This window comes from Zootoca vivipara, chromosome 11, assembly GCF_965207765.1.
Source record: "Zootoca vivipara chromosome 11, rZooViv2.hap1.1, whole genome shotgun sequence".
Classification (NCBI taxonomy): Eukaryota; Metazoa; Chordata; class Lepidosauria; order Squamata; family Lacertidae; genus Zootoca; species Zootoca vivipara.
The window spans coordinates 50,537,452-50,565,284 of NC_142594.1; the positions used below are offsets into that span (position 1 = coordinate 50,537,452).

Below are 27,833 nucleotides of genomic sequence, written 5' to 3' on the forward strand. Positions count from 1 at the left end.
ACCGTTGCAGGCCATGACCTTGGGCTTAAATGGGCTTTAGACTGGACTAGTGGTCTGAAATTAGTTTCTGATCTCAAAAGGTGTGTTTGACGTGGTGCCGCCGTCGCCGTCATGACACAACACCTCAGAGCATGACTCAGCGAAGTGTCCCTAGTCCCTGATGTGCTTCTTCCCTTACCAAATTACGATTTACCGAGGGTGGAGGCGGCGGGGGGGGGGCTTGGTGGAGTGAGTCAGCCCTCTTGGCATTGCCAATTTTGCAGGACATGCCGCGGCTCCTTCTCCTCCTGCTCCCAAACTGGCGTACAAGAAATCGTGATTGACTCAGCCTGATGGAATAGCAGAGCGCCTGCCCCCTAAAAATAGACCACCCTTTTCATCCTCCCAACATAGCTCAGGATTCCAAGATATAATCAGCTGCGAGGGGCCGGCAGGAGAGACTCAGAGCCAGGATCAGAGAGTGGAGCAGGTCTCCTCCCTCGGATATACCAACGGCCGGGCCTTTCCAAGACGCCAGCCCAGGACTTGCCATTGCAGATTGCTGGGAACTCTCCGTAAGTCATTTCTTGAGATATCGTAAAGGGAAGGGGAATCTAACGGAAGCTAAATCTGTGGAGGAGTTGTAGATGCTGAGTGGCACATGCCCAGCTCCAGCCCTGGTGGGAGTTAGCGATTGTCAAATATCTCGTTGAGCGAAGCCAACTTAATGTACCTGGTTTTTCTACGTTGAGCCAAAGCTTCAGCCGGATGGTGGTCATTATTATTTTTCTGTAGTCAGGCACGTGTTCCTTTGGCGTAGTGAACAGTCACATCCAGATGGCGGCCTGACACTTTTGGAAGCTGGTCTATCTTCTGATGTGGCATAATGGGCCCCAGATGCAAAGGGTGAACCTGGATTCAGGTCTCGGGCACATCCACTGAAAAATGGATAAAGCCAGTATTTCCACAAATGTTTTGGCCTTCCACCCCACCCTCCAGACACACATTTTGGCTCTTCCTGTGATCTTGGAGGGGTTGCTGCCATTCAGAGTCTGAAAGCTACAGGTGGTCTTTCCGACATATACCTTTTCTGCCTGCCTCCGTTGTATTTTATCTCATAGGGTGTTCTTTTAATTGTCATTGTTGTCATTTAATTACCTGAGTAATGGTGGCGTGGGATTTTAGAGCTGGGAATGGGGGAACTTGGAAGGCGCCCACTCCAAACCTCCTTTGTGATGGAATGATCAGACTGCGGAACTGTAGAATGGGAAGGCCCCAAGGGTCATCTAGTCCAACCCCCTACAATGCAGCTTAAGAATCCCTGACAAATGGCCACCCAAGGGCAGCTCTGTATTCCTTAGATCAGGATTCCCCAAAGTTGGGTCTCCAGCTGTTGTTGGACTACAACTCCCATCATCCCTAGCTAGCATGATCAGTGGTCAGGGATGACTGGAACTGTAGTCCAAAAACAAAACAAAACACTGGAGACCCAAGTTTGAGGAACCCTGCCTTAGACTACGCTTCCCCAACCAGAGACTCTCCAGGGACTATAACCATAGCTGCCAAGTTTTCCCTTTTCTCGCGAGGAAGCCTATTCAGCATAAGGGAATTTCCCTTTAAAAAATGGAGAACTTGGCAGCTATGACTATAACTCTCATCAGTCCCAGCTGAAACAGCTGCACATGGAGACTCCCTGCAAATGTTTGGTCTAGAGAGTGAGTGGTTTTACATCGAATGGGTGGAAACCTGATCTGGCGGTTGGCTGACATCAGGTGATGATCATCATGATTTCAAAGTACCACCCGGGGCTTGGAGAGGCCTTGAATGGTGCTTTGAAGCGCCATGGTTCAGCCGTCTTGAAGGCAGCGCCTGTCATCGGATGGAAGGCGCTTCAAGGCTGCATGTTGCAGGGAATGGCTTTGCAATCGAGTCTCCCAAGGTGGAATCCAGCGCACAGCCCATCCAGCCACTTCTCTCCGCACAGGTGATAACCATAGGATGTCATGTGGGGGAAGGTTTGGGGAAAACAGCTTCATGGGTCAAATTAGAACCCAACGTGGGCCAAACTGAACTATCCACAGACAAGATAGCGATTGTCAAGATAGCGATTGGGGCACCGCACAGTCTTTTCGTTGCTGGCTTCAGAAATATATTACATAGTGTTTTCCGTTAACAGTAGCAAGATGAAAGAGTTGGTGCCCAGCCACATGGGGGTGCTTATTATGGAACAGACCCCCTATTCCCCTCATATAATTGCAATTCCCAGAGCTCCCTGAGAAAAGAGACCGACAGACCCTCCAAGTGTCCCTATTTTCCAGGGACAGTCCCAGATTTACAGAACCCACCCCAGGTTTCTGATTTGATGCCGGAATGTCCCGCTTTTCCTTAAGACGTCCCCATTTTCATCAGAGAAATGTTGGAGGGGATGTTTCTGTTTTCGTGGGAGGAATGTTGGAGGGTATGGACTGAGTGCTAAACCACTCTGATAATTTCACTTCTGTGAGGGGAATAGGGGCTTCGTCAGAACTCTCAGCATCCTTGGCAAACTACAACTCCCAGAATTCTTTGGGGGAAACCCATGGCTGTTTAAAGCAATAGGATAGTGATTTAAATGCATGGTGTGCCCTGCGTAAAACAAAGGTAAAGAATGAAAGAAAAAATGGATCCGTAATTGCTTTTCAAGTTTGTTTTGATTCCTCCTTGCCCCCCGCAGCTACCAATTCATTTCAGGATCCATCACCTGTAAAACAAATGTGGGTGCAAGCATTACATTTCATTTTCCATTCATTTTTTATTTAAAAAAATGCACAGCCTTAAAATACCACCCTCTGCCTGTCTGGACAACTACGCTCCATTCAGCACCAGCAATGCGACGGTAATTCCAGACAATACCACTGGCTCATGCATTGTATTTCTGAAAGCTCTTTAACATTCCAAAGGGTTTCGGGATCCCTCCCTGGCCTTTTGCACAGGAATGAAACTGGGCTTCTCTCACCAGCTGCCCGCTTGAAGGCAAACCTCCTCTCGCCCCCACATCCCAAAATGCAACCGGCAGTTGTCACTCGCCTTTGCATTTTTGAACCAGGAATAGCAGCTCTGCATTCTTTCAAACATGATTATCTCCCCTGCCTGCCTGCCTGCCCAGCCCCCCAGACCCACCCCTGGTTTCTCTCTCAGGCCAAATGTAACAAGCACAATGACTTTTGTCTCAAACAAGGGGCCATTTGCAAGGAATGCGTGCGAGGGGGGGGGGGGAGACTGCCCCTTCCGAGCTGTCAAAACTACAGGTTCAGCACCACCAGCTATTCAATGGACATTAGTATTTGCTATGGCTCGGCTCGGTGAGGGATAAGATTGCAGCCTAAATGGGCTTGTATGTGTCATGGAGGGTAGGACTCGAACCAGTGGCTTCAAGTTACAAGAAAAGAGATTCCAACTTAACATCAGGAAGAACTTTTGTGACAGTAAGAACTGTTTGTCAGCAGAACTATCTCCCTTGGGAGGTTGTAGAACCAGGCATAGGCAAATGTTTTGGGACTGCAACTCCCATCATCCCTGACCACTGGTGCTGTTAGCTAGGGATGATGGGAGCTGTAGTCCCAAAACATCTGGAGGGCCGAGTTTGCCTATGCCTGTTGTAGACTCTCCTTCCTTGGAGGTTTTTGAAGCAGAGGTTGGCCGGCCACCTGTCATTGATGCTTCAGCTGAGATTCCTGTACTGCAGGGGGGTTAGACCAGAGGACCCTTGGGGTCCCTTCCAACTCTACAATTCTGTGATTCTACTATTCAAAAGGGACCCAGGTGGCGCTGTGGTTAAACCACTGAGCCTAGGGCTTGCTGATCAGAAGGTCGGCGGTTTGAATCCCTGTGACGGGGTGAGCTCCCGTTGCTCGGTCCCAGCTCCTGCCAACCTAGCAGTTCGAAAGCACGTAGATAAATAGGAACTGCTACAGCGGGAAGGTAAACGGCGTTTCCATGTGCTGCTCTGGTTTGCCAGAAGCGGCTTTGTCATGCTGGCCACATGACCTGGAAGCTGTACGCTGGCTCCCTTGGCCAATAATGTGAGATGAGCGCGCAACCCCAGAGTCAGTCACGACTGGACCTAATGGTCAGGGGTCCCTTTACCTTTACTATTCAAAAGACCATGCGGTTGAGGTGAGGGCGGGTAGTGATTTCTAGCGGCTGTGCTAGATCTTTGAAGCTGCCCCTTCCATTTCCAACCGCCTTCAAACTTCATTGCCTGCCTGGACCAGAAAAAGCCTTACACACAGAGAGAGAGAGAGAGAGCGCTGCCAGGCCCTGGGATGGTGTTGCTCCATCAGGAATGCAGACAGGATCAGGGACCTGGCAGCAGGACAATGGCCTGCCAGCACAGAGATGGAAAGGGGGCAGGGCGGCGCAGGGCGGAGGCAGGGGGCTGAGCGTACGCCCATTGCCTGAATGGGGTTTGCATATAGAGCCGGACCCATCATCCTCCAGTTAAAAGGACGCATTGGCTTCTCCCTACCCCCCACCCTCCAGCTATTATTGCTGCTTATCCATCTATGAGAATCCCACAAGGCCGGGGGCACGAGCGGCGCCGGCGCTTAGCAAGCCTTTTGTCAAGGCTCTTGCAGCGGAGCAAAGGGAGAGGGATTAGGGGAGAGGCCACACGAGTGAATTCCTTAACTTCCAACCACAGATACACGCAGGGGAAGTGCCTTCCTCCCCTGTTGGAAGGCAGGGCTGGGGGTGGTTGACGTCCTTGGTCCAGGCCAAGATGCCTCTCCGTAGAAGCTCTGGCAGGGCAAAGACAGATGGAGTGGAACTGGCAGGAAAAGAGGGTGGGTCATTCTAGCAGCCGGAACTGAATTTTGGCAAATTTATTCAGTCTTAGAAAATAGGTTTTGGGGTGTGAGGAATTCAAATCTGCTTTTATTTTGTGATTGGGCAACACTGGAGATCCCCTTGGAATGACACTGCATCAAAATGTCATGACTTCATGGAGGTGGGGAGGAACCCTGAGAATAAGGGTCTCATGCTCTACCGACTGAGCTATCTAAGCTGATGTGGCAGTGAGGTTTTTTTTTAATAAAAAAATTCTTCTTCTTTGTAAAAAACAAGAACTTACAAGGAACTACCCCTGTTTCCTAAGGAATCAAAACTTTGAGGGAATGTCACCCCTCCCCATTTTATTTAAACCCCCCTCACCGACTTCCAAAGCTTAAAGCTCTTCCAGTTCAGCACTAAATCCCCTTGCTTCCTCCCCTTGGCTTTTCCCTTACAAAGACGGTTTAGGATTCCTAAGATTCCATGATGTTCAGTGAAGAGTGTCACACACAAATCACATCAATGAGGGCACATCAATTTCAGGCGAACATTTCTACCATGGCATGACTGCATGGTGGGTTTAAGTGCACGAGCAGGGGCGGACTTGGGTAATCTTTCGTAATACGGCGCCCTGTGCAAGGCCATAATTTTGCGCCCCAAAATTGATATCCTCAGTTATGGGATTTCTAAATTTGTACCCCCTTGGCTCAGCACCCGGCGCGGGGGAACTGCTCGTACCACCCTAAATCTAGCAATGGCATGAGAAACTAGTCTTAAAATCGACTCTTAACAGGGTTGTTGGTCTACAGGCCCTTCTCAGTAGAGATGGGGGCAATGTGACCCACAAGAAAGAAAGAAAGAAAGAAAGAAAGAAAGAAAGAAAGAAAGAAAGAAAGAAAGAAAGAAAGAAAGAAAGAAAGAAAGACGCCTGTTTTTTCTAGTACCTGCTTTGCCTCACTCACCGTACTCAATTCCAGTACTGTGAAGGATGGAAAGTGGGGGGGGGGAGGCTTAGAATCATAGAATCATAGAGTTGGAAGAGACCACAAGGGCCATCCAGTCCAACCCCCTGCCAAGCAGGAAACACCATCAAAGCATTCTTGACATATGCCTGCCAAGCCTCTGCTTAAAGACCTCCAAAGAAGGAGACTCCACCACACTCCTTGGTAGCAAATTCCACTGCCGAACAGCTCTTACTGTCAGGAAGTTCTTCCTAATGTTTAGGTGGAATCTTCTTTCTTGAAGTTTGAATCCATTGCTCCGTGTCCGCTTCTCTGGAGCAGCAGAAAACAATCTTTCTCCCTCCTCCATATGACATCCTTTCATATATTTGAACATGGCTATCATATCACCCCTTAACCTTCTCTTCTCCAGGCTAAACATATCCAGCTCCCTAAGCCGTTCCTCATAAGGCATCGTTTCCAGGCCTTTGACCATTTTGGTTGCCCATTTTGGTTGCTTAGCCTTAGGTACAAGGTGAGGGTACGAGCAAGCAGCAAAGCACTTGCAAATTAAGGAGTAGTATCCTAAATGATGCTTGAGATCCCTCCCAACTCGACAATTCTATGGTTCTATGACTTTGGCGGACTGGAAATGGCCAGTAGGCAGCAAGGGGGGAAAGGAAGCAGGAAGGGGCAAATACTTAGTGGCATGATCCAAAGAGGGATGGCGTAAAAGCTGGGAATCCCAATATAATCCCCAAACTGAAGTATGCCAGACTCCTGCTGCAGAGCAGAATACAACGTACCTATTCTAGAAATCCTTTTCATACTCCTCCGTTAGGAGAAAAAAGCAGGTTTTTGCTCCAGGGCTTTGCAGCAAACATCTCTCTCCTCTTCCTCATAATCATTCAGCCACATGGGGCACCCCTAAGCCTAGTCAGCATTTTTGCAGATACTGGGATAAAATTTAGGTTGGTGCAATTGATGTCTCCTGTCACCCACTTTAGAAGAGAAACCAAATAATTGCAGTAAGGAAAGTGACAGGGAAAGGCATTGAAATTCGTGTGACGTCTGAAGGATTAAGGGGAAGTTAGAATCATAGAATCGTAGAGTTGGAAGAGACCACAAGGGCCATCCAGTCCAACCCCCTGCCAAGCAGGAAACACCATCAAAGCATTCCTGACATATGTCTGTCAAGCCTCTGCTTAAAGATCTCCGAAGAAGGAGACTCCACCACACTCCTTGGTAGCAAATTCCACTGCCGAACAGCTCTTACTGTCAGGAAGTTCTTCCTAATGTTTAGGTGGAATCTTCTTTACTGTCTAAATAACCTGCAACCCAATCAGGACGAATGCTGAATAAAGACCCAACGAAATCTAAACTCCGCAGGAGTTTTGTGCAAGCAAATTAGGAGGAACTCTCAGCCAATAGGTGTTCTGGGGAACTGGAACCAGGCTCAACCCAAAGTGATCTGGTGAATTGAATTTCAAGGAAACGTCTATAAATCCAGTGATGTTTGCCAGGGTGGTTTTTTTTTTAATACATCCGTAGGGCATCGCTATATCTTGTCCACTGTTAAATTCAGGCCCTGGGTTTGCAAATTCCTCCTTAGGCGAAACATCTGAGAAATCTCGGAAGAGCCAAAAGGATCTCAGCAAGGGGTAGGGAAACTCCTCGTTGTGGGGTGGCATGCTGTTAAGACAGCAATGCTGATGAAAATAATCAAGGCTTGGTGCGATCAGTGCATGGATGAATTGCTGCCCAAGGAAGAAAGGTGGGCTGCGATGAAACACAAGACACGGCTCACACCAGGCTAGGCTGGGTGCTGTGCCTGTCCGCTGCTGCAGAAAGAGAAATTCTGCTGGCATTTGGGGCAGCTTATGCCGCGACACACAATAGGGTTTTTTGCTTAGCAGGCCTCTTTGTCCGGGGCAGATGGATTCAGCAGCAAAGCTGACGACACGCTCTTGGCCACCTCTGGCAGAGAGGCTGGGCGCTGAGCTTGCAGCTTTGCCTTTTTTTTTTAATAGGCAGTTGCGTCTGTCGGCAAGTCGGGGGTGGATGGTGGCACTCAGCCGGTCTGGAGAAAGAAGCCATCGATGCTAACAGGTGGGTGGCACCGCTGGATGGCACGCTCGCTGTGGTTTTAACATAGCAGCAAAACGGGGCAGGGCAGGAAGGGGGAAAGAGGAGAAGGAGTTGTCTATTTTGACTATATATTCTGGATCTCAGAGCAAATCTGGGTATTGCATGAGCATTTTTAGTAATGGCGGCTACAGTGGAGAGAAAAACACGAGTCAAGTGTAAAACAGCCTCTGCCGACCTCATGGCCTCCAGATCTTTTGGTCTACTGCTGATGGGAGTTGTAGTCCACAACATCTGGAAGTCAGCCAGTTCGGCAGAGATTAATGTACCGGATGCCACAGGTTGAGCTTTGTTGACTAAGCAGGAGTTATTGTTGTTGACTAAGCAGGAGTTTGTTGAGCTATTTGTAGGAAGGAAGGGAAAAGGCAAGCAGGCCAAAGTAGCCGATCCCACCCACAGAGAGGTTGCCAGCTTTCAACTGTTGGGTGTGAGGCTGTGCTCATAGCGTACATCTTAACATTTAGACATTAACCATGTTGCTCGGCACCAATGGGAAGCTTTCCTCCAGATGGAATAGCAGTTACGGTGTGTGTGTGTGTGTGTGTGTGTGTGTGTGTGTGAGAGAGAGAGAGAGAGAGAGAGAGAGAGAGAGAGAGAGAGAGAGAGAGAGAGAGGTGGAGGCAAAGAGTTAAAGCCCTCCCCCAACCATGATCCCAGTTTGGATCAGTGCCCCTCCCATATGGCTACTGTTTACAAAATACCAGGCAGCCACTTGCATGACTTTCGCCAAGTCATGTCATGGGCGTAGCCAGGATTTATTGGGGGAGGCAGGTTTTATGTTGGGGGGCAGAACCAAGTTATCTGCAACACAACTGGTCAGTAAGTATTTTTTATTCATTTACTTAGTTTGGGGGAGGGGCAGCTGCCCCCCTGCCCCCTGGCAACGCCTACGGGTTATATATGATGTCGTGAGTTGGGAGGGTGGGCATGGCTTGAGAGAAATGGCCTCGCAGGCCAAATTGGAAACACTACTGGGTCAAATTAGCTTTGCTTTGCTTTCTCACAGAGGAAATCGTGTCCTCCCTCAAAGAGGGCATGTGTTGCGGTGAGACCTGGCAACCAAACCCTTGTGTTGTGGGTGGGTACGATTGGTCAGCCACAACACCCAATTGGTAGGTCCCTTGATGCTGGGTTCAATCTGACCAATGGGGACGCTAGCCAAAATGGATCAAGGGACCTATATATGCCAATGCACATGACCCTGAGCTTTCTCTCTTGGTCAGTGCATTGGAACACCCGCCCACCTCTCCCTATATTAAGGGCTTGCACGCTTGACCTTGCTATGCCACCGTGTGTTGTCTGTTGTTGGGATCACTTCTTTTGGAGCCGCAATCTTGTGCAGCATTCCAAAATGTGCACTTTTAGGTCAGAGCACGCCCCCCATGTGTGTCTTTTGGGCTCTGTGATCTCATGCAGGTCACATGACTTGCAGGAAGCACAGACAGGAAGTTCCGCGTCGCCGTTTGGGGACTCTGCATGTTGATGGGTATGGGGACCTTGCCTTGTCTGGAACAGAGCTTGATGCTGCTACAACTTCCCATTATCTCTCCCAAGAAATACATTTCTCCACTTAGAACTCAGGGCTGGGGAAATTTCAGGGACGCACCCAGAACATCTGGAACAATGCTTGATTCTGAGTCTGGATTGACTACTAATTTGGATGCCACATATCACTGAGGATCATTAATTAAGTTGCCAAGCCACAGCAGAAATTGGTTGCTTGCTACTAATATTGTGTCCACATCTGGACACTGAAGTTTAAGGACAGACCACATGATAAACACGAGACTGCAGTGTGATGCAGCAGCAAAAATGCCAAATGCAATTCTAGGCTGCCTCAACAGAATCATAGCATCCAATGGTATTGTTGCGTGCTGCTTTGGTTAGACTTTGGCTGGGATACTGTACATACTTCTGGGCACTGCCGTTTTGAAAGGATATCCTTGAATCAAAGACCTGTAAAGCAGGAAGGGACTACAAGGATCATCTAGTCCAGCCCTCTGCAATGCAGGAATCTTTCAGCCAACGTGGGGCATTGAACCCGTGACCCTGAGAGGAGGGCGGCAAAGACCAAGAGGGGAGATTGAAGCAGTTGGACATCTTTAGCATGGAGAAGAGACAAAATGCCGTTTGAAAGAATACATCCAAAACGAATGCAAATTTTCAAGGTGTTTTTTAAAAGACTGGATGAGAAGGTGCTTGTGAGTGAACACATGTAAATCTGACGCAGGGTGGAAATAGGCTGATCTGCCCTACATAAGCATGACCTTGGGATGTGAAGTGGGGGTTATAAAAATATACCCCTCAAAGAAGCATGTTTCTCAGTTAAAGATGAGAACCCTGTATTGTGGGCATCTGCACAGCGAGAGTCAAATGCCTAGACTGACTGGGGCCGCCATGCCTGGCTGGCCTGTTGCATCAGTTGTGTGCATGATAGATGCGTCATGTACTGCAATAATAAGTGCAAGGCATCCCTGTGGTTCAGCATGGCATTTTCAGCTGCTTGAGATGTTTAAATGTCAAGGCCCACCATAAATTGGTCTCTGGAGCAGACTCTCCCCCAACGCTGTAGTCTGGGGGAAGGGCACCAGCGTTGCATGAAGAAAGCCACAAGTTCAATCCCCAACATCTCCAGGTAGGGCTGGGAGAGATCCTGCCTGAAACCCTGGCAAGCCACTGCCAGTCAGTGAAGACAATATTAAGTAAGATGGACCAATGATCTGTCTCTTTTTAAGGCAGATCCCTATGTTCCTGGTGCAAGAGGGGACATAGGTGTATTCTTCACAACTTCTCTTCAAAACACACAGAAATGGGCACTGGGCATGTGCTGCCCCCCCCCTTTCCAAGTATTTTAAAAGTGGTGAAGAATACACAATTCCTGACCAGTCCTGCATGTGTATAGTCTGCCCTATTCAAATATCCACTTTAATTGAATTTGGAGCTTGAGTTGGCTTCTCTTCCTCTTCCCTCCGCCTCCTCTTTTCCTTTTGTGTTGTGGTGTTTTGCCATCTACCCTGCACGGAGCTGCAATCCCAGCACCTTCAACAAACCACAGTTACCAGGATTCTTTGGGGGAAGCCACGTGCATTAAATGTGCTTTAAATGTATGGGGCGAATGTCACCAAGGCACGTGACTCAGGCTGCTGTCTGTAACTCGTTTTCTCGGAAATGTTGCTTTATAAGAGCTGATAATAAGCCAACAGTGGGCTGAGAAGCATCAAGCGCAATAAAGGGGAGGGGAGTTGAGGGTTGCAGTAGATTAACCTACACAGAAAACCTTCCACTTTTAAACTGCATCTCAGCTTGGCAACCCCAGAGGACGTGGAGTTAGATGCATCAAAATGGCGCACGGTTGCACTCCTAAAAATGGGTTTTAAGTGACTTGTTCTAAAGCAGATCCTAAGAAGCCTTTAAAAAAAAGTGACAATGATAGTATCAGGCAATATACCTGAGATATTATGAGTATCAAAGTTGATCTCAGAAAAGGTGTTTTGAAAAGAAAACTGCCCTTTAGTCTTACTGTTGCAGATCTGCAACAAATAAACAAATAAATGTTGTGGTTATTTGTGAAAGGTATCACAGTGCTCCCTCCCCTCCATTTCTGTTTTCTTTGGGGATTTGGGACTGGGTTTAGTAGTCCCTAGGGACCCAGGTGGCGCTGTGGTTAAACCACTGAGCCTAGGGCTTGCTGATCAGAAGGTCGGCGGTTCGAATCCCTGCAACGGGGTGAGCTCCCGTTGCAGTTCGAAAGCACGTCAAAATGCAAGTAGATAAATAGGAACCGCTACAGCGGGAAGGTAAACGGCGTTTCCATGTGCTGCTCTGGTTTGCCAGGAGCGGCTTTGTCATGCTGGCCACATGACCTGGAAGCTATACGCCGGCTCCCTGCTAGGTTGGCAGGAGCTGGGACCAAGCAACGGGAGCTCACCCCGTCACAGGGATTCGAACCACCGACCTTCTGGTCAGCAAGCCCTAGGCTCAGTGGTTTAACCACAGCGCCACCTGGGTCCTTTACCTTAGTAGTCCCTAATTGCTGGAAGCCTCTCTCCCGTCTTTGGAATGCCATATCCATCAGACTTGGGGAGATGTTCAGAGAGCCTGCTTGAAGCAAGTTTGAATTTAGGCAGGAAGCAATGGAGCTGTGAGGGGTCCAAAATAGGAGATCAACAGTGAAATCTTATAGCTGTCTAGTAAAAAAAAAAGCCCTGTTGAGTTAAGGAAGACTTCTTTGCAAGGGCTCGCCCTCACTGTTCCTTTGCTTCCGGGGTTAACAACCGCAGGGCTTGTTTTTAGTACCGTGTAGGCCAGATTTAGCTGTGTGGCCATCAGTTACTAACCAGGATCATACATTATCTGGACCCTGAAGTAGTAAGCTTTCTAGCAGGAGGGTAAGGCTTCATTCCACAAGGGGGCAAATGCTGGGATAGCTCAGTTGGTAAAACACGAGACTCTTAATCTCACAGCCGCTGGTTCGAGCCCCTCGTTAGGCAAAAGATTCCTGCATTGCTGGGGGTTGGACTAGATGACCCTCGGGATCCCACCCAACGCTACAATTCTGTGATTCTGTGAAGTAGTATTTCTACTGATGCTGGAACCCTGGCACATATCTTAGCATATCTGTCTTTGTCCCTGTTCCAGATGAGAGGACCCTGGGAGTTTTAAACCGCTCAGGCCACAAAAGCCACATACTTCGCCAAGGACACAGGACGGCCTCGTTCCCCTCTGTGAAGGAGCGGTCAGCTCTTTATCTGTCTCAGGCAGCAGCTGCCGCTGCGGATCTCCCCGGTGGTCTGACAGAACCAGTAAGTTTCTCAGCCTTGACATTCCTCTCATTTTTCTGAGCTAAAAGAAGTATTTGAGCGATGCCTTCCTCCACAAATGGCCATACTGGAGCAGGGGAGAATTGGGGCAGGGAGGGGGCGAATGCTATTATGGGAGTGTGTTTTTGTGGTCATCTCCCTCTCTCCAAGTAGCTAATATACAATGCCTAGATCTGAAAAGGCTGCAGGGCAATTTAAAAAGTCCAAATAGTTGCAAACACTGTGCTCAAATTGCCACCAGCTTGTTTCAGGGCATATCCATGCGATAGCTTAGTTGGTTAGAGCGTGGCACTGATAATGCTAAGGTTGCAGGTTCAATCCCTGTATGGGATTGAATATTCCTGCATTTCAGGGGGTTGGACTAGATGACCCTCAGGGTCCCTTCCAGCTCTACAATTCTATGATAACTAACATGAATTAGGAATGGTGGAGAAATCCAATCTGGGTCATATTTCAGCATTAACCATCCTAATTTGCTCTTTCGACACAATATGTTGACTGAAGCACAGCTCTCCTTCGAAATTTGTACTTCTAATTTTGCAACGCAGGTCTCCAACCAAATCATGTGTGCAAAATTAATATATTAGGGGGGTGGCTCTGTAGAAATAGATATGTTAGTGAAAACGACAAAAGCAAAAAATATGCATTTTATTAAGGAAAATTTGCTTGCAAGCCTATAATACAAAAAGGTATATATTGGGAGAAATTTGCACTAAAATGCTGGTGGTTTTTTAATGACTTAAAAAAAAATGCCTACTGATTGCAGGCATATTGAGTACCGAACTTACTGGTGGAGAAAATGAGGGGACAGAAATTGAAAATGAGCAGCCAGCCCAACATGAATCCAGTGCTCAGATGCAAAATACATCAGGGCTCTTGCACATTTAACAGTCATATAGAAGAGGACTCTCCTAGCGGTGCAGCAATAAAACCGCTAGCACATTTGCAAAGCTAAGCAGGATTCAGTGTGGTTTCAAATTGGATGGGGGACCGCGTGTTGAGATTCATGCATTGCATGGGATTGGTCTAGATGACCCTCACGGTCCTCTTCCAACTCTACAATGCTATGGAAATACAATGCCAACCAGGTGCTCCACAGGGATGATGATGATGGCGGCAACGACAATGATGATGATGATGATGACGACGATTATAATAATATTTACTTATACCCCGCCCATCTGACTGGGCCTCCCCAGCCACTCTGGGCGGCTCCCAACAGAATATTAAAAACATGATAAAATATCAAACATTAAAAACTTCTCTAAACAGGATTGCCTTCAGATGTCTTCTAAAAGTCAGATAGTTGTTTATTTCCTTGACATCTGAAGGGAGGGAATGCAATGAGGGAACCGCCAGAAGACCCTCGGAGCTGGACCTCAGTGTCCGGGCAGAACGATGGGGGTGGAGATGCTTCCTTCAGGTATACTGGACCGAGGCCGTTTAGGGCTTTAAAGGTCAGCACCAACACTTTGAATTGTGACCGGAAACGTACTGGGAGCCAAGGCAGGTCTTTCAGGGAAACCCTCCAGGAAGACCTGAGCACATCAGTATTCTGACCACCTGCGGTTCTGAGCAACTGGTGCCCAGAGGCGAACTTTCCCTGACACTGGAAGCAGTTGTATAACCATCATGGCTAGTAGAGATCAATTGCCTTACCTTCCGGTTTTTGTAAAAGCCATCAAAGTGGATGATCAGCACTGCATAGTGTCTAAATTTTAACAGCTGGAATTCCCTCTTCTACACAGCTGTCAAAAGTGCAGGACTCCTGCTCTCTTTTTCATGCCCACCCTGCCAAAGAACCTGGGGGATAACAGTTGGTGAGAGTGCAGAGGATTCTCTTTTGGGAACCCCAGTCTCCCTGATCCCATCCTATGCTGCTGCCACAGTGAACTACAACTCCCAGAATTCCATGGCCAATGGCAGAGGCGGGTTTGGGGCAGCACATTCGGTTCCTCTGCCGGGCCCAAGGGGACATCTTCTCGTCTTAATCTGGGGAACCAAGTTCGTGCCTCCGCTCCTCCACATGCAGCTGCTGGGTGACCTTGGGCTAGTCACACTTCTTTAAAGTCTCTCAGCCCCACTCACCTCACAGAGTTCTTGTTGTGGGGGAGGAAGGGAAAGGAGAATGTTAGCAGCTTTGAGACTCCTTTGGTAGTGATAAAGCGGGATATCAAATCCAAACTACTACTCCTCTCCTCCTCCTCCTCCTCCTCCTCCTCCTCCTCCTCCTCCTCCTTCTTCCCAAAGCCTAGTTAGCTCTTGCCCAGCTTTGGGAAGGAGCGAGGAGGGCTCTAGGACCCTGCCAGAGCCACATGCCTCCTTCCCAAAGCCTGCACCTCCCTTACCTGGCTTTGGGCAGGTGGCCTTGGGCTGGGGGGTTGTGTGTCAAATTTTGGCCCCGCACAGGATGGCAGATTACCAAGGCCCACCCCTGGCTCGTCAAACCAGTCCATGCATGTAGAGCAGGACAAATACGCCTCCGCTATGGTGAAACTGAAAGATCAGAATATTAAGATAAAATAGCTTTAGAGAAATGTGCCTATACACTGACATTGAATTTGGCATTTCCATATTTGTAGCTTACAGGCCTATCAATATGTATTTAGTGATGTGTGTGTGTGTGTATGTATGTATGTATGTATGTATGTATATATATGAATATAAATATAAATCTACTTTCTGTGTTTCATTCAGAATTTCATACACAAGATCCCTTTTTAATTCTCCGCATAACCAGAAAGCAAATAAGGTAGGAAATGCTACAAACATAGGTGTGGTTGCCTAATCCAGTATCCGCAGGTGGTTGCGCGGTTTATGCTAACAATGAATGCAGGCTTTGTGTCTCACGCTGAGCTTCAACATCACCTTGTGTTTTAAACCTCACTAATGTGGAATTTGCGGAAAGCACTAAACGGCAATTGAAACTGGAGTGATTTGCAGTTTGGTTTGCAATGTACTGGTTTTTGTTGTTGTTGCGTTGCTGTTGTTTACTAATACGCTGTCCAGACTTTTGTTTGCTGGAAATGCTTGTGCATCCAACTGAGGGACTCATACTGTACAAAAAGGGGGGTGGGACTCACCTGTTTTAATTCTGAGCTACCCATTGCATTATCTGCAATGTCGGATTCCTCTCAACGGCATCCTCTGTGCATCAGGTTCAAACACAGAAGGGGCAATATACCAAAATTCGCACTTTCCAAATTGAAATACAGTTCTCCCTTGGGAGGGATCTCCTCTAAATTTTGCAATGCAGTTCCCCAACCAATGAATGCATACGAAGCATGTATATTAGCAAAAGCTGCATGCATTTTTACAAAATGTACAAAAGTGCATTGAATCGAGGGGAACTGCTTGCCAAATTTAATTAACTGTGTGCCAAGAAAAAGTGTCTATTAGGAGCAACATGCATGGAAAGGCGCATGAATTCTCATGCAAACATTATTTATGTATCGCACCGCTATGCTGCCTTTTCCTCCAGGGAGCTCAAGGCGGGGTATGTGCTTCTCCCTCTCCTCATTTAATCACAACAACAACTCTGTGAGGTGGTGAGGGGCAGTGACTTCATGGCCACGTTGGGATTTGAACCCTGGTCTCCTAGGTCCCCGTCCCAAACTGCAGCATACTGGTGCAAAAATCCACAAATGTCTGTGAAAATGGGGCAAACCGAATTCAAGACTGGGAAAATGTGTTATTCTCTAACCATGTGGTGTTCTCGGGTGCAATGGTACCCTCAAGGTCTTCCTTTGCTACCCATGAAGCCTCTGAACCACCACTCATTTCCCCCTGGGTCATGAGGTGGTGAGATTCTCTTTTCCTGTCACGAAAAGTACCGTACATAGAGTTGAAGAAGGAAGTTGGAAGATTGACACTCCTTCCTACTTCCTCTTTCAGCTCTATGCACTTTCCAAGGCTCAGATTCATTTACAAGATTCAGCCTTTACTCGGATCTCTTGGAAAAGCACAGCACATATACGTCCCTTTCTCTTTCTGCCTCTTTGGCAGGGTATTGCAGATACTAATATTGTGTAGCTTCAAGCGGTTGGGTGCATAAAAACGGACACATTTTGGAAATAGAACATTACCAAGGCCCATAAGTTTAATTTAAAACTTTACTTGCAGAAATTTATTCAAAGCATAACAAAAAACATCAGATGATACATCCAAACAGTTCCGTAAGACATATTTCAGTCCAAAGCATAGGCTCAGCATCTTACAAAATATGAAATAATTCCAGAGGTCTGTCTCTTCCCACAGCCTGCAATCCTGCCTGAGGCTGTGTGCTCCTGGAAAGCTTCATTTACATCCTCACTCTCACAGAGCCTGGGAACAAAAAGCTCCAGCCACCACCCTTCCAAGATGGCAAATTTGCAGTTCAATGTCTCTCATATGATCTAAGGTTAAACACTCACATGTTAGCTAGCAGAAAACATCAATAGTTAATTCTCAACTCAGTTAAAGCTTAGAGTCTCTTAGAATACTGCAGTGGAATTTTCCAATGTTGAACCTTTCAGCAATATGCAGGCATTCCCATATCAGTGTGAATTAAACAATTATGCTTAACACAGGGGGGCTGATCTTGGAAAGGGAGGAGAGAAGTGACCAGAGGTCATGGCACCTGCACTCACTCAAAAATCCAAATGCACCCATGGGCTTGAAAAGGTTGGCAACCCCTCTTCTAACTAAATAGAAACATAGGACTTAAAGACTGAAGAAACAAAGCACCTGGGAAGTGTTTGTGTTGTAGCTTCTCACTGAAGTTACGGGTGTCTTTAACACCACTAACGGGAAACCAGTTGTGGTGGTTGTGTGAGTTTGCAGTGGTGTGACGCTTGTTGTGCTTTGGAGGTACGGAATGAACACACAGCTAGGCATATTAACCAGAGCTGCTGCATGGATTTGACCTTCCTCACTAACAAACTGGTGTACTGACGAAGGGATTATGCTGACTTAAAAATAAACAAATTGTTTCCTTAAAGATGGCAGAAGCTCAGAACGAAAAGTCTTCTAAGGCAAACATCAAGTTGGATGAAGGTTTGCTCCCACCTCCTCCGCCCCACGATTCTGCCTCAGCCGCAGCTCCCGCTCCTGCGAATCAGGATACGAACCCTCTGCCTCCACCTCCTCCCAAGGAGTCCTTCTCCAGGTTCTACCAGCAGCGTCAGGTGAATGAGCTGAAGAGACTTTACCGCCATATGCACCCAGAGCTGAGGAAAAACCTGGAAGTGGCTGTGTCAGAGGACCTGGCGGAGATGCTGAGTACCGACGACCCCGGCGCGCAGGCCGTGGTGAATCTAGATGCGGTGCTTCCAGGAGAGGTACAATCCATGCGCTGGATCTTTGAGAACTGGACGCTGGACTCCATTGGAGAACGTCAAGCCGCCAAGAAGCTGACTGACGAGGAAGGCATCCCGAGCGGAGATGTGAAGAACAGGTCCATGAGGTTTGAAAGCCAGCCGTTCAATGGACACAACTTGGTCCCTTTGGCCCAGGCACCTGAGAAGGAACAAGCCAGAGGGGATGTGCACACGGCTCGGTGGTTGTTTGAAACCCAGCCGCTAGACTCCTTGAACAAAATGTATTTGGATGAGGCCGACTTGCAAGAGGCAGTTCTCAAAGAGCCTGTGCAGAGCGGGGATGTGAAGGGGGCTGCCCGGCTTTTTGAAACCCATTCCTTAGACGCATTGGGCCGCTGCAGTTCAGTGGAGGAGCAGAATATCTTGCAGCTGAAGTCGGAGATTCAAGAGCTCAAAGGCGATGTCCAGAAAACCGTCAAGCTCTTCCAAACCGAGCCCCTCTGCGCCATTAGGGACAAAACGGGAAACATGCACGAGATCAAATCTGTCTGCAGAGAGGAAATACAGAGCAATGCTGTGAAGACAGCCCGCTGGCTCTTTGAGACACAGCCTCTGGACACGATCAACAAGGACACCTCCAAAGTACAAGTCATCCGAGGGATATCGCTGGAGGAGGTGGCCCAGGGGAATGTCAGCGGAGCAAAATGGATGTTCGAGACACAGCCCCTAGATGCCATAAGGGAATTTACCGTGGAAGAAGCAGAGTTCAAGGCTTCTCCAGACCTTATCCAAGGGGCCGATGTTAGTAAGCAGTGCCTCCTTTTTGAGACTCAGCCTCTCGACGCCCTGAAAGGAGAAGCGTCGGACAGCATCCCAGCCAAGGAAGAAGTTATCAAAGGCGACGTGAAGTCAACCCTTTGGCTGTTCGAAACCCAGCCAATGGAGAGGCTGAAGGACGACTTCGAAGTGGGTCATTTGAAGAAAGTAGAGCTTTCAGACGAGGAGAAAGGAGCGGTGAGGCAAACAAAGCACGTCTTCGAGACCTGTCCTTTGAGCAGCATCTCCAAATCTCCACCTGAAGACTCCTCGGCCACCAGCGTACAAGAGGTGGAGAAAGGTGACGTGAAGGCCTTCAAGAGCCTCTTTGAGACCCTCCCTTTGGATAGCATTAGGCAAGCGAGCACCGAGGAGGCTATCAAGGAAGGAGAGGAAATAGTTCCAGGGAACGTCAAAGCCAATCAGCTGCTGTTTGAGACGACACCTCTGTACGCCATCAAGGACAGCTTTGGGAACTTCCACAAAGTCACCTCTGTGAGCAGAGAAGGGGAAGTTGTAGGCGGAGATGTCAACTACAAATGGATGTTTGAGACCAAGCCCTTGGACCAGTTTGACGACAGCACCCAAAAAGTGGACCTTATCAAGGGGATCACTAAGCAGGAGGTGGTTGCCGGGAACGTGGAGACAGCCAAGTGGCTCTTTGAGACGCAGACCATCGACGTCATCCACAGTCAGGTGAACCAGGCAGAGCAGAAGGTCTCTGAGAAAGGAGACTCTTCCCAAGGGGGTGACGTGAAGACCTGTAGGTGGTTGTTTGAGACACGCCCAATGGACACCCTGTATGAGAAAGAGGAGAAGAAGAAGCAGGATGGAGAAGAGCCTGTGCCACGAGCAGATGTCAAATCGTGCACATGGATGTTTGAAACACAGCCCTTGGATTCCCTGAAAGGCCAAGAGGAACAATATCTGCAGGTCAGCAAGACCTATCGCCAGGACGAATCGCAAGGGGCGGATGCAGAAACGGCCAAGCACCTGTTTGAGACAGAACCCTTAATCAATAACGTCACTAGTGACGCAGATTCAAAGAAAGTAATCCGGTACTCCAGCCGTGTGGAGATCCAGTCCGGAGAAGTGTCCAGGGTGAAGGAGTTTTTTGAAGCGAAGCCCTTAGATTCAGCTGGTAAGCCCAGCCCGTCCACGAAGGCCGTCGATATCCCAGCAGACGGGAACATTGAGGCAGGGGCAGTGCACAAGTTTACCTGGCTCTTTGAAAACTGCCCCATGGATACCTTGAAAAGCAGCACGGAGGGCATTCAAGAGGTGCCCCCCGAAAAGGACATCCGAGGTGGAGATGTCGGAGGCAAGAGATTCGTCTTCGAAACCTACTCCCTAGATCAGATCCACGACAAAGAGAACGAGGTGCAAATCAAGAAAATCCAGGAAGAGACCATGAACAAAGACAGCGTCAAGTCCTGCACGATGCTGTTTGAAACACAGCCTCTTTACGCCATCCAGGACAGAGACGGGGGATACCATGAAGTCACATCTGTAAAGAAGGAAGAAATCATGAAAGGTGATGTGAAAGGCGCCCGGTGGCAGTTTGAGACCAAACCCTTGGACCAGATCAAGAAAGACGAAGAGGTGTTTGTGATCAGGGCTGTCACCCAAGAGGACGTCAAGAAGGGAGATGTCCAAACAGCCAGGTGGAGGTTTGAAACAGAGCCTCTGGATTCCATCGCTGATGAAAAGAGGCCTGTCTTGAAAACGGTTGACGATGTGCCAAAGGGAGATGTCCAGTCCAGCAAGCAACTCTTTGAATCAGAGCAAGTGGGTCAAAAGAAGTACGTGAGGATGGTCAGTGTCAGTGATGTCCACCAAGGAGATGTGAGGACATCCACCTGGCTTTTCGAAAACCAGCCTATTGACTCCCTCAGAGGAGAATCCGAAAGCACCTCCAGCCTGAACACGGTACAGAGGGAGGACATTGCCAAAGGGGACGTGAAACGCTGCACGTGGCTGTTTGAGACGCAGCCCATGGACAGCCTCAAAGACACAGAGGCTTCTGCGAGTGCTGAGCCCCAAGAGCTGGTCCCTCAGGCCGACGTGAAGAGCACCACGTGGTTGTTTGAAAGCACTCCTCTGGACAAGCTCAGTGCTTCTCAACACTGCACAGAAACAGAAGTTAGGGAGAGAACCATAAAGGACACTTTGGAAGTTCTCTTCTCCTACCAAGTGATCCAACACGACGGTATCCTTATCGAAGCCAACGACATTGAGAGCGTCAAGATGGCCAAGTATCAACTCGGCAGCCAAGGAGCCCCCGAAATCCAAAAGGAAGAGGTCGTGGGAGGCAACCTGCAAAGGATCTTGATGCGGCTGCTTCAGAGGCCCAACGTGGAGAGCCAGGGGGTTTTGGTGCAGGAAAAAGAGAGCGGGGATATCAAAATCAGCGCAGTGCAGCTATTGGAGTCTGGCATGTCTGAAAGGAGCCAAGAGGAGTTGAGCAGCAATGCGGCAAAGGCTCTCCAAGACGTTTTTAGCCAAGACACCTCAAGCAAGAAAGGGATCGTCATGCAGGAGACACAAATGGGGTCAGCAAACTTGACCGTCTACTCTCTCCTTCATCGCATTGCTCAACAGCAGCAGTTTGTCAAGGGGGATGTCAAGTCGACGATTGGGAATCTGCTGGCTTCTGCCCAGGAGCAGAGGGCAACGGCGACCGTCCAACGAGAGGACAACGAGAGAGGCAATGTCCAGCTGTTCACCAGCTGCATCGAAAAGGGAGACCTGGATTACTTAAAAAACCTCCAAAGGGATTCCGAGATAGAGGGCCTGGTTTCCTTGCAAGCAAAAGAGGAGCCCCTGAAAACGGTGGAAGAGTTCAGCGTATCTCCTGCCCAGCTGCAGGAGGAAAAAACTGTGGCAGCAGCAGCAGCAGACATTGTGCTGGGGAATAGCAGTGGGGCTAAGCGAGTGGTCTTATGTGAGAGCAAAGAAGGTACATTAGAAAGGAAAGCGATGCATGCAAGTGACCCAGGTTCTTCTGCGCACTGGCTTGCGCAAACCCCACCCCCTGCGATAGTCAAAGAAGGTCTTGTTTCTGGGGACGTTAATTTGCCCATGCAGTCAGTGCAAAAGGCACAGAATGGTAGCCACAGGGTAGCCAGAGAAGAACAAAATATCTTGGGCAACAGGAAAGAGGGCACAGCCGTCACCACCACTACCACCACCAAAGTGGAAGGTCAGAAGGATAATACAGCTGGGGTGACCCACTGTTCCACGGTAGGGGAAGCCAGCCAGATGGCGGCACAGCCCAAAACGCAAGTTCTGGGGAGTGACCTTCAAGCAGCGATGCAAAGCCTACGGCTAGCCACAGCAGAGGCCCAAAGCCTCCAGCACCAAGTCCAGAGCAAGCTGCAAAAGACGACCGAAGAGATTCAGCTGAGCCCCGCACAGCCCCAGGCGGCTGTGCAATCCGTTGCGGCAAAGATAGAGGGCTGCGTGGCCACCAAGCAGCAGCAGCAGCAGCAGCAAGCAAGCAACGTCACCATCCTCAGAGTGCAGGAGGCCTCCAGGTCCCATGCAAGTGTGTCTCAGAAGACCATGGTGTCCCACGCAAAGGTCAGTGCTTCCGAGGAAGTCCAGGGAGGTGCCCTGCCCGTTGCAGCCTGCCCGGACGGCCGAGCTGCGCCTAGTGCAGATCTTAGTATTAAGGACGGCCTGTATACTGCCACGCCAGTGAAGTCCTATGTAAACCCATTTGTCGAGTCTGATTACAAAGAGCACTCTTCCGTTCCAGAAGAACGAGAGCAAGAGGCGATAATCAGAGGCGATGTAAAGACAGCTATCCGTGCCCTCCAGAGTGCCGCCACGGAACAGAGGCAAGTAGACAAAGAGGACGTTGTCCGTGGCAACTTAAAAGCCGCGCTTGAGTCCCTGGAGAAGTCTAACGTTAATGTCTCCAAAGGAGATTTTAAAGCGGCTATGATATACAGGAATGCAGGGCTGTCCCATTCCAGTTGTAAAAAGAAACACGAGTCTCAGTCTGTTAGTAGTCAGGCAGCTTCAGCCTCGCAAGCTCTTAATGACTTTCCTCCTCCTCCTCCTCCTCCTCCAGCTTCAGCTTCAGTGATGGTCGAATGCAGCTTGCCACCCCCAACCAAACAGAGAGAAGCAGAGGCTGTAGAGCATTGCCTACCCACACCGCCCCATGTTCCTCAGACTCTCCCTCCTCCACCTGCCAAGCCCAGCAACCAGAGTCCTTTAGAGAAGCCGCAACTTCCCCCCAAGCCAGACGTTCTCGCCCCACCAAGGAAGAAGCCTGCCCCACCTCCGAAACCAGACTTCCTTTTGAAGGAAGCACCGCCCCACCCTCCCTGCTGCAAGAAAGGGCAGTCGGGGAAAGCGGTGCCTCCCCTTTCCCCACCCAAACCTCCAGCCACAGCTGAGCAGAACAAACCTATGGCTTCCCCCACAAACCAAGCCAGGGCACCTGGGGAGGCTGACGAACGGAAGAAATCTGCATGCGGAGAGGATTCGACAGGTTGCCCTGTCCCGACTGTTGCCACAGACGTTGCTTTTGAGAAGAGGGCCACGAAAAGCACCGTCAAGACCCCCCTGCAAGTAGCAGAAGAAAAATATAAGGCAAAGAAGGGAGAGCAGAGCAAAGTGGAAGCGTCTTCATCAGGGGAGATTAAAAATGGGTCAGTTGCCTGCGAAGGAGGGAACTGCCAGCCTACTACCCAAATCCAAGGATCCCTGGAGTTGTGCCAACAAGAAAAGATGTGTTTGCTGCCTGGCAAGCGAGATTTTCTCTCGCCTCTTGGATGCCAAGTGGGTCTTCCTGACTTGGAAGGTCAGAGGAAGCCGTATCTCTCTGCATCGTGCGAGGCCAATATTCTGAGAAAAGGAACCGTCACAACCCATGTCTCCTCATCGAAGATAGAAAAGGCAGCCGTCATTGGAGCCTCTGCTACAAAGAGAACAAGTCCAAGGGCACAAGAAGAGACACCAGAAACTTCTGGTTCAATGTCTTCACAATCCAAGCAGTTCTTTAAAGGTCACCAGTCTGTGAGCAGCAGCGGGTTAGGAGAACCGGAAGCGAGGGCCGAACAAGAGACGGAAAAGGAAAAACCAGTCGTGGTCATGCGGGAGAAAGCGTGCAGGGAAACCGAAGACGAACGTCGCAAGAGGCTGTCTGTTCACAAGGAGGAGATCATGAAAGGGAACGTCAAGGAAGCCATGGAGATATTTGAGAACCTGCGGAGGCAAGAGGAGCTACAGGAAATCCTAACCCGAGTGAAGGAGTTTGAGGAGGAAACCTCCAAGGTGGATGTGAAAGCCTTGAGAAGCTTCTTCGAGGACGTCCCTGAGTGGGTGGTGTATCACAAAGCTCACCTGGCAAAACAGCCCAAGGTGGAGAAGGCTGAGCAGATGAAGGAAGCACGTGAAGATGCCGACAGTGTTTCGTCGGTGGAGTTAGCCTTTGAAGATCTGGAGAGAGCCAGTGCTGAGATCATTCATCTAAAGGAGCAGACACTGAGCAGACTGCTAGACATTGAAGAGACCATCAGGAAAGCCCTGTATTCTATTTCCAGCCTGAAATCCGAATCAGACATAGCTGGGCTCTCAGGACTTCTCAAGGAGTCTCTTGGGAGTACCCAGAGCCTTGCGGCCGGCAACAACATCCGCAAGATCAGCATCGTCTCCAGCAAAGCCAAACAAGAGAGAGGGGTGCGGAACTCGTCCTGGGAAGAGGAAAGGAGGCACGAGGTGCCCAAAGTGGAGCTAAGGGTCCCCTGCATTGTTCAGCCTCGAGCAACTTCTCCTTCCTCCCCTTCCTACATCTCCATTCAGTCGGCTGCACGGAAGACTGCAGAATCCCCCAAAATGGTGCGTTCCTCTTCCTCCAACTACTTGGACAGGGCAGCAGAAAGGGACACGTTCGCTCAGGATATTTTTAGCTCCTTGCCACGTCACTCCGTGAGGTCTGACGGCTGCAACTTGACTTTCAGTGAAGGGGAGCAGGAGCCCATCAAGATGAAAAAAGGAGGGAGCTTAATTAAGCAGCAATATCTCCGTAGTCCCGACCATCTCCAACATCACCTTAGCAGCAATGGTGATCAGGAACGGGAGGCATCCCAAAGCTTGAACCAAGGAGGAGTAGCTCCCCTGAGCTCTTTAAGCCCATCAAATCCAAGAAGGCAAAAGAGCATACTAGAACTTCAGACAAGTCCCGATGGATCCAAGCTGTATGGGGCTACTCGAACCGTAACGGAACAGTATGAGGAGGTGGACCAGTTTGGAAACAAAATAATCACTTCCTCCACCACCGTCACCAAACAGTCAGAGACTCAGACCTCCTCCACATGCGACATGGTCTCCTGCCCTACCAGATATGAAGTGACGGCCTCTCCAGTCCTTCGTAGGTACCTGAACAGCCCAGCAGAAGACTTCCACTCAAATGGAGGCAACCAGGAAACAGGGGTGGTCTATGTCACTTTCAGCAACTCCAAACCTGCCAAAAAATGAATCGGTGGGTTGTTCTACAAGCTGGCTAACCTCACCCCAGGGCTAAAGGTTAAGCAAGCTGGTTTTAATAGGACCCAAATGTCTTTAATCCAGCACATTCAAGATAAAGGAACTGTAAATTACGGAAATTGCATGACAGGAGAAGCTCTTCAGCTTCGCAAAACTTTTGCGGAACAGTCTTAGGGTTTGTGTAAGACTGTGACTGATGAATTCCAAACCGGTTCTTGAAGCCCACCAGCTTCTTGCCATCACAATACAGACCTGGATTTCAAGCTGCAGGGAAGAGATTGAGGCAACTGCTCTTAAGAGTGTGTTTAAGACTTCTTCTAAGGCTCACCCTGCTGTCCTGGGCCAACAGGCCCACATTCTTTCCCCCCAAATAGACAATCAGAAGTTCAAAGCAGAGGTCAAAGAGACAGACACTGGACACAACTAAAGAACCAGGGAGCCAATATTTTGGGGGGAGGGATCACCAGTGTTGAAGCAACGATTCTTCGACATCAACTTATTTGGACTGGTCATGTTGTGCAGATGCCCGATGATCGTCTTCCAAAGCAGCTACTCTATTCCAAACTTTAAAATAGAAGGCGTAATGCTGGTGGTCAATAAAAGAGGTTTAAAGACTGTCTCAAGGCAAATCTCTAAAAATGTAGTGTAAACACCAGCAATTGGGAATCACTGGCTTGCGAGCACTCCAGTTGGAGAACAGCCTTTACCAAAGGTGTCATGGGCTTTGAAGACACTTGAACTCAGGACACAAGGGAGAAACGTGCTAAGAGGAAAGAACGCTTGACAAATCCACACTGTGATCAACTCCTGCCCAGAAACCAATGTCCCTACTGTGGAATGATGTGTGGATCCAGAATTGGCTTCCACAGTCACTTACGGACTCACTGTTAAGACCGTGTTTATGGAAGACAGTCTTACTCGGCTACGAGTAATCGCCAAGAAGATACTCAATCTGCAGTGCCCTTCCCCCACCTCTTATTTCGATTGACAGATGCTCCACAGACACACCCATGACTTCTCTATAGCTAGAAATTGAAAGTTTTTATCACAGCTGTCAATAGCTTCAGCTTTGTTACATATCAAACAGGATATTTAGAGCTATCCATATGTAGCAAGAGATACATATCAGGATGAAACCCATACAGTATTTAAGAATTCCTATCATTGTCTTTCCCTCTTAATGAGAAAATGGGGGAGGGATTCTAAAAAATACCAGGGTGGTTTTTTTTGCATATGGATGGTTATTGCTTTCCTCTTTTTTTAAAAAAATAGAACTGTAATTTATTATTCATTGTTAACATGTCTTTTATTCTTAGACTCCTCGCTTTCTTACCTGTTCAGTATTTAAATCAATTGTGAAACCATGTAAGAGCAATTTTATTACAATGTTTTGTATATTCTCAAGTGGAGATTTTAGGTATTTTGTGGTTGTTGTTGTTTTTTAAAATTTGCATTCTGAAGGTAAATTTGACTTCTGAAAAATAACTTGAGTCAATTTGTTTGTCTGTGTGGGTGTGCTTAGCCAAAAGTGTTAATTCCTTTGAAATCACCCATCAGATCATTTCTCTTCATGAACTAATTAAATCTGTCTTTTAAACAGATGGGTTTTAAATTACCTTGAAACAACAATGAAAATTCCTGAACACTTTTACAATGTGGCGTGATGGGGGCCAAAGACCTGTTTGCTATTTTATTTAAAGTGATCAGTTCCGCACCAGTAAGACATTCTTCATTTCTCTTCCAACAACAGCAGTCTGGTGTACAGAAATTAAGATAGTAAAGAAAATCACATTTACTAGCTGAGAGATTTGGGGGGGGGGGGGGTAGAGAGACTTCCACATTCTTAATTCCTGTTCAAGGTTGCCTACATTTCTTTATGTCAGACTGCTATTAAAGGAAAGAGGATTAGGGCCAGTATATTTTTATGTATCAATCAAATTTATAGACCTCTGCATGACATAAAGCCTTCAAAATGGTATACAGGGTGAAAACAGAAACACAAGCTCTAAGGACATCAAAATCAATTCAATGAACTTAAATATATATGTAAACCATCCATACAAACCCTATAAAGGAGATTCATTATAAAGGAGATTCTGACCAAACACCAGGAATAACTTTCTGACAGCAAGAGCTGTTCGACAGTGGAACGGTCTCCCTCGGGAGGTTGTGGACTTTCCTTCCTTGGAGGGTTTTAAGCAGAGGTTGGGTGGCCATCTCTCATGGACGCTGTAGCTGAGATTCCTGCATTGCAGGGGGTTGGACTAGAGGACCTTTGGGGTCCCTTCCAACTCTTAAGATTCTATTTATTTTATGCCTTTCAGCTCCCTGTCCTGCAGCTACATATAATATTCATTCCTTAAAACCCAACCATTCTGTCTTCTATAAACCTGCATTATTCCAATATTCAAATCCCAATATTACCTACCATTTCATCTTCTATTTCACTCAAAAGTCCATAGGAAATTTCCAATCCTTAACAAATGTCAGTAATGCTTTCTCTCTCTCTCTAATTAAGCATGTTA

The 27,833-nt window shown here is 48.3% G+C and overlaps 1 protein-coding gene across 4 annotated transcripts; it reads left to right on the forward strand.

Annotated features, from left to right (window-relative positions):
• The first annotated feature begins 436 nt into the window (after window positions 1–436).
• On the forward strand, window positions 437–26,793 carry XIRP1 (xin actin binding repeat containing 1). Of its 4 annotated transcripts, XM_088654453.1 has the most exons (5): window positions 437–554; window positions 7,760–7,838; window positions 12,513–12,676; window positions 15,392–15,446; window positions 17,674–26,793. In XM_088654453.1, exon 5 carries the CDS (start codon window positions 17,674–17,676, stop codon window positions 25,297–25,299), a length of 7,626 nt encoding a protein of 2,541 aa, XP_088510579.1. In that variant the 5' UTR covers window positions 437–554; window positions 7,760–7,838; window positions 12,513–12,676; window positions 15,392–15,446; the 3' UTR covers window positions 25,300–26,793. The 4 variants fall into 4 exon arrangements, with proteins under 4 accessions (XP_088510579.1, XP_088510578.1, XP_034985296.3 ...); XM_088654452.1 differs by lacking the exon at window positions 15,392–15,446; XM_035129405.3 differs by lacking the exon at window positions 7,760–7,838.
• Window positions 26,794–27,833: the final 1,040 nt, after the last annotated feature.

Coding starts and splice junctions, on each gene's coding strand:
- XIRP1 (XM_088654452.1), top strand. Junction 12,677..17,673: donor CCGGTGGTCTGACAGAACCA/GTAAGTTTCTCA, acceptor GTTTCCTTAAAG/ATGGCAGAAGCTCAGAACGA.